The sequence below is a fragment of the Wolffia australiana genome, chromosome 9, assembly GCF_029677425.1.
Source record: "Wolffia australiana isolate 7733 chromosome 9, ASM2967742v1".
Taxonomy (NCBI): Eukaryota; Viridiplantae; Streptophyta; class Magnoliopsida; order Alismatales; family Araceae; genus Wolffia; species Wolffia australiana.
Genome location: NC_135843.1, coordinates 5,501,325 through 5,508,244, shown reverse-complemented (window position 1 = coordinate 5,508,244; position 6,920 = coordinate 5,501,325). Strand labels below are relative to the sequence as shown.

General features: G+C 38.0%; 1 protein-coding gene across 1 annotated transcript; it reads right to left on the bottom strand.

Annotated features, from left to right (window-relative positions):
- Positions 1-4,965: 4,965 nt before the first annotated feature.
- On the bottom strand, positions 4,966-6,548 carry LOC144707369 (uncharacterized). The gene is made up of 5 exons (XM_078580474.1): positions 6,138-6,548; positions 6,016-6,071; positions 5,658-5,796; positions 5,092-5,591; positions 4,966-5,005 (listed from the first exon to the last, which is right to left on the bottom strand). The coding sequence occupies exons 1-5, from the start codon at positions 6,546-6,548 to the stop codon at positions 4,966-4,968; spliced, it is 1,146 nt and encodes a 381-aa protein (XP_078436600.1).
- Positions 6,549-6,920: the final 372 nt, after the last annotated feature.

Below are 6,920 nucleotides of genomic sequence, written 5' to 3'. Positions count from 1 at the left end.
CTCGGTCTCTCTTTTTCTCTCTTTAAATATTTAACAAATCATTGCTACCATCGTCTGATGGTCGTCCTATCACGTCACCCATCCTAGACTCTCTCTTCAAAAAATACCATCTCATCTGTATGGATCTCAATACGCAGGGCGTTATCCTAAGGTTTTTTTATTCTTGGACATTTAATTAAAGCTAGAACTAAAACTAAACATTTATTCTGTTGTATACATTAAGGATTTTGAATATTTTTAAAGAAATATTAAATTTTAAATCAAAAGATTCATTATATTTAGTCATGGACCAAAAAAGTATTCTGTTAATCCTTCAGCTTCCAATCCTATCCCTACTCCTTTTTTATTGAATGGATACCAAGAGAAGGAAACTCCATTTAAGCATGCTATGACGAGAACAGTTTGGGACGGATGACCATGCTAGAAGTTTGTAGGCATGATCTGCCATGCCAAAAGATAGGGAAAAATACAGATCACATACAAGAAGCTTTGGGCAAAATGAATATCTTCAAGGAACTCATGAAAGTTTTTTAAAAAAATGGAGGGACAAGATGAGGTATTATCCCAAGGCATTTATTTTTCTAGTTGCTACTTGAATATGGAAACAAAACTATTTATTAGTGTTTCTTAATGAATATTACCAAAATAAAGTCACTATCTGAGGGTTATAGTTAGTGGAGGGAAAATGTTAATATTTTCTAGTGGACGTAAAAATACTTGCTAGTTTGGGGTCTCATCCTGTCACACACTATCGGCCCCCTTGGCCGTCACAAACTATAATAACAGGGAATTATCCCGCAGTTTTTAATTTTCTAAATGCTACTTAAATATTAAAAAAACTATTTATTAGCATTTCTTAATAATTATTATAAAATAGAATGTCAATATCCAATGTTTGTAGTTTATTAGTGATAAAAAGTAACTATATGTCGACAAATGAAGTTAAACTACTCGCCAGTTTGCAACCAATCCTGCCACATGTCGTCCATCGCCTTGACCACCACAAACTATAAATAGTGAGGCATTATACCAAGGTTTTAAATTTTCTAAATGTAACATCAATGCAAAATTATTTATTATTGTTTCTCAATAACTATAATCAATAGAAAGTCAAAACCAAAGGTTATAATTTAATAGAGACATTAAGTTTACATCTTTCATCAACTCGAAGTAAAAATATTCTTATTTGCATCCCGTCACACGTTATCCGTCCGGCGGCTACTACAAACTATAATTAGCATGAGGAGGAGAAACGGGATGGAACACAGACTAGTGATTATTTTTGCGTCATCTGAAAACATATATGGTCCTTTTATCTCTAATAAACTATTACATTTGGATATTGAATTTCTATTGATAACAATCATTAAGAATTTCAATATCCAAAGGTAATATGGTATCTGTCGTCAGATGATGTAAAAATACTCACTTGTATGTGTCACGTTCCGTTACACGTCGTCCGCTTCACTCGGCCATTACAAAGTATAAATAGCAGGAGGATGAGGAGAAGAGAGAGACGAAGACTATTGAGTATTTTTACATCATCCGACTGCAGATATTAATTTTTATCTCTATCAAACCTCTGGATATTGAATTTATATTGATAATAATCATGAAGACATTCGGTATTCAAAGGTAATATAATATCTATCATCAGATGACATAAAAATACAAACGAGTACACATCCCGTCCCGTCACATGTCATCCATCCGCGCGGCCATCATAACCTATAAATAGCAGGAGATGAGAAGTGAGACAAGACGAAGACTAGTGACTATTTTAATGTCATCATATGACAGATATTAAATTTTGATATCTAGTAAACCGCTGGATATTGAATTTATATTGATAATAATCACTAAGAAATTCAATATCTAAAGGTAATATCATCAGACGATGTAAAAATACTTACGAGTATACGTCCCGTCCCGTCACACATCATCCTCATGCTTGACCATCACAAACTATAAATACTGGGAGGACGGGGAGAAATGAGATGAGACAAATACTACCGAGTATTTTTACATCATCTAAGAATCAATATTAATTTTTTATCTCCAGTAAACCTTTGGATATTGAATTTCTATTGATAAAAATCATTAAGAAATTCAATATCCAAAGGTAATATCATTAGATGACGTAAAAATACTTAGAGTATACATCCCCTCCCGTCACACGTCATCCTTATGCTTGACCATCACAAACTAAAAAGGGTTAATATCACGGTTCAGCCCAAACTTTTTCGAAAATCAGCGTTCTAGCCCTAACTTTTTTTTCGCCGCGGCATAGCCCGAACTCCCTATTTGGTCCACGGGCGTAGCCCGGCTGTGATGTGGAATCGACGTGGCTGCCAGGTGGGTTTTTGGCGGAATCCACCTGGCAGCCACGTGGATTCCATGTCATAACGGGATTTGGAGAAAGTGAGATATATGATCGATTAGTCCGTCCAAGTAGAATCACCCGGGAGAGAGCTCAGAACCAGGTTTGAGAGAGAGGGGACAGTGGAGAGGGAGAAAGAAAGGGCGTGAGAGAGAAGGGGCGGCAGATTGTTGCTATTTGCAGTGGAATCGTTGCCAGTTTCTTCTTCGCTACGGTTTTTAGTTTCTTGATTCTTCATCCGGTCGATCCGAGTCGCTGGGGCTGAGGACGGAGTCTTTCTCCGGTGGGAAATGTTCTTGAGGGTTGGTGCTCAGATCAAGGATTAGGGTTTTTTGGATTTTGTTGAACAGCGACGTGGTGTGATTGTAGGGCGTGGAGATGGAGAGATTAGGGTTGCCCGGGGAATCGCCTGGAGATAATCGCCGGAATTACCCTGGTATGTTTGAAATTTTGCTCTTTTGGGGGGTTTGGTTTTCTTTGTTTCTTGATTTGGGGATTTGAAGTTGCGTATTTCTCATTTCTTACCATGAATTTCTATTTCACATTTGGGGATGTGAGGGCCACCTGCTGAGAGACTTCTTCTTTTTATCTCCATTCTCATTCAAAAAATTGCCCTAATCCATTTGTCTCGTCCTGCTCTTGATTTCCTTTTTATTTTTTATTTCTTCATTTCTGGGCTTCCTCTTCACATTTTTTCATCGATGAATCTTAACTATTTTTTGCTATTAACTATGAATTTCTTCCAATTTTTTTCCTTCTCTTGACAGATTAATTTTTCTCCGCAGAAGGTTCATCAAGATTTGACGCTTCGCAGTATGACTTCTTTGGCAAGGATATCGCGGAAGAGGTAGAATTGGGGGGTCTTGATTATGAAGAGGAGGAAGATGAGGTAGTCATTTATATCTTCAATGAAGCGATTTTCTGTATATTCATGGTTTTTTTTGTTGGATGTCTAATGAATCAGCTCCTGTTTGTAGTCTCCTGTTTGGCTCAGTTGAGAGAATTTCTGATTAAGTAGTTAATCAAAATTCGTAGTTGTCTTATTCTTGGTTTTGAAGAACCCTTTGATTTTGACGTGTATTTTCGATGAGGATGTATTATTTTTATCGACAGCTAGTAAACAGGATGTATCATCTTTCCCAGACGTGCGTATTATATTTTGTTGTGTGCCTCTATTTTAAAGAAGCATGGAACATAATATAATCTGTTTTATTGGAAAACAATCTTTTGGTTTATTGGAAAACAATGATCATTGAAAAACATAATATAATTAGTCATGACTCCGGCTGATTTAATTCGTAAGAATCATTTGGTTTATTGGAAAACAATGATCATTGAAAACTGGTTAATCTTTTTAATTAATGCGTGAGTCACACTTCCGCGTTGATTGGTTTATATCTGGTCTTCAGCTTTTGACATTTTACAGGAGGAGAACCCCATTTAGATCGGTCATCTTAATGGTCTTTTGTTTTGTTGCTTCTCTCACATAATCCTTCATTTTTATTCTACATTTAAAGAAAAAACCATGAATGTCGAGTTAATTGTTACTGATGTTGATGCCACTATCTCTCTGTCGTTGTAGGTTCGAGAACTAAGATGCACTTCTGCCAGCAGCATGAGACCCTGCTAAGAGTCTGCGGCGCCGGAAGAGTCTGCAGCATGAGATCAGCATGAGACAATGCTGATCCTCCTGCGGCGCCGGATGCTGGCGGGTGATAGTGAGAAAATGTTGTAGAAGAAACGCACAATTTTAAAATTAAAATGTTAAGTTATGGTTTCAATGCAGACGAACGGTGCACTTGATATTCCATCGTCCCCTATTAGAGAAAAGAGAAAATAATGAGAAGGACAAAAGAGATGCGAGGGCTGAACATATTCTCACCTAATCGATTCCAAACTACACGACAATGCACATAAAGTCTAATACTGAAGGATAAATTTACTGATGCGAAATTGAAGAATGAGGGACAGGAAAAGAGGATACAACTTTAGCATGGTCTTGGGATAACAATGGCTTTTTATTAGTGAAATGTGGATCCTCATGGTCAACTATAGAATTTAGAAAAGTGAAGAAAATGATGAAAATAAATTATAATTACGTTAAGGAAAAGAGTGTTATGAAACGAAAAAAAAATGATAAGAGCTATGAAAAATAATGAGAAATCAGTGGGAAGCTCAAGGAGTTTTAATATTATGACCATGTAACGTAGACTGTCAATTATTTTAAAGGAATGGTTGGGGTTTGGTCCATGACGAACAAGAAGGACGGACATGCGCCGAAATTCATGGATTATCGAGCGCGAACATCGCAGAACAGTCGTCATTTCTGTTACTCTCATTTAATATAAACCATTTAATCATAATTTCCTCATAGCCATGGACTGCTAGAGGGCTTGAAATGGCAAACATGAACGGAAATTGTGGGCAATTAGACAACAAGATCATATCATTAAATGACAACTAAATCGTGTTCTACAAATGTTCTGACAGTACAAGTAAATGATAAGCTTGAACACGTGGAGGTTTCGTAGCTCCATTGCAACTTCAACGGCGATGGTCTTTGAAAATTGGCGGATATGCATCCTCTACTTAAACACGTGGAGGTTCTGTAGCTCCCTGGGATCCCTGCATGATTGATCAAACAAGTTCATTATTTTACGTTAAAAAAACTCCAAGAGGCATATAAACAAAGTTGGACATAAAATTCAAACCGTACTTGGCCTCCAGCTTCTATTCTTGGTTGGGTACATGTCTTCCGATTATGGCCAACTTGGTGGCAGAGGGAGCACTTCATATGCACACCTTTCTTCGATAGTCTTTGTACCATGGGTTCTTTCTCACTGACGTCAATTCTCCTCTTCAGCTTGGGCCTTCCAGGTTGTTTCCTCACGAGAGGAGGGAATACATAACTCCCATCAGCTTCGCTCCATAAGTTTTGTCCATTCATTGGTGGGATACCGTAACTATAAGCTAGCTGGTAGACATCTTTCTTCAACCACTCACTGACAAAAATGACAGGGTCCTCCTTGATCCAATGAATGCAAGTAATAGCATGGGGGCATGGAATGCCCCTTATCTCCCAATATCTGCAACTACATGTTCTACGAAGTAGATCAACCACAAATCTGCTTCCCAAGTCTGTAACCTCGAATTGATACTTGCCTGCATGCCTAAGAGTGCATGTCCTAGACTTCTTCTTGTTATCTTCGACCAACTCCCTTATCCGAGGGCATAATTGATCAGTTCTCTCAGAAAACAACTCCCTTTTTTTAGCTACCCTCTGCATGACTGCACCTCTAATTTCTTCCAACATGTCTATGATAGGCTTAGATCTAGCCTGTATGATGTAATTTTTGAAGCACTCGCAAATATTGTTATCAATCACCTCACACTTTGTATCCTTACTAATGTACGCCCTGCAAAACTTCTTTATACCTATATCTTCGAAGTCTTGCGCGGCTTGTGGTTTCAATGTGCTCATCTCTCTCATACTCCGTTGGAAATCTTCATGAGTTGTGCACTTCACAGCTTTCCAAAATAAGTTCTTCAAAATCTCTATGGAATGTCCTTTCTTCTTCCAATTTGCATAAATATGTCTAGCACAATTCCTATGCTCCGCATGGGGTAATAAATACGACACTGCATTTTCCAGTCCCTGCACAATGTTAGAGAGTACCAATCTATTAGTGTACTACAATTGTTCGACAATAAGCATTAAGACTTCAAACAAATAAATATTTATGAGTTAGTTAAGTACCTTTTGCTGATCGCTAATAATAGTCCAACCATTTCCGTCCACGTTTCCTAAATCATTCATCAGAAGTTGAATAAACCAAGTCCATGAAGCTAGATTTTCCCCTTCGACCACTGCCCAGGCAATGGGGAACATTTGATTATTCCCGTCCTTGCCCACAACACTCAACAATTGGCCTTTAAGTTCGGTCTTCAAAAAACATCCGTCCAAGCCAATGACTCTTCTACAACCTTCACGAAAACCTCTTGCTATTGAATCAAAGCATATGTAGAGCCTCTTAAACCTAACCAAAGAATCAAGAGTGGCTCTATCAAGAACCAGCTCAAAAGTACCATTCCTATTGGCCTTCTTTAACTCGGCAACATAAGCAGGAAGCATGTGATAATGATCATCCAAAGTTCCTTGAAGCTTCATGCGCGCCTCGGATCTAGCTCTATAACAGGTTTGCTTTGAAACTGTGATTCTAAAAAGAGCATTTATTTCTCGCATCATATCTGCCACCTTTAAATCCATATTCATTCAAATTTTCTCTAAGAAGTGTTTCGCAACCCAATAAAAATTGGCTTGCCTATTCCTCGGAGCCCTAGTGCACGTATGAGTATCATTAAGTGTTTTCACAACAAAAGCCTCTTTCGTACCATCCCAACTAGCGTATATCCTCCATGGGCAATCTCCCTTGCAAACAACTTCAACTTTTCGGTCACCGGACCTTACAAAACTGATGTTGAATCCGTTCCATATAGCATGGTCCTTCACAGCCGCCCTAAACTGAGAAGCCGATTTAAA

What these genes read in the sequence shown, in the direction of transcription:
- LOC144707369 (XM_078580474.1), bottom strand. Translation starts at nt 6,548, where the DNA reads ATGAAGCTTCAAGGAACTTTGGATGATCATTATCACATGCTTCCTGCT. An exon ending in TTATTAGCGATCAGCAAAAG is followed by an intron (nt 6,072 to 6,137) that starts GTACTTAACTAA and finishes GAACAATTGTAG; the next exon opens with TACACTAATAGATTGGTACT. An exon ending in GAGGTGCAGTCATGCAGAGG is followed by an intron (nt 5,592 to 5,657) that starts GTAGCTAAAAAA and finishes ATAAGGGAGTTG; the next exon opens with GTCGAAGATAACAAGAAGAA.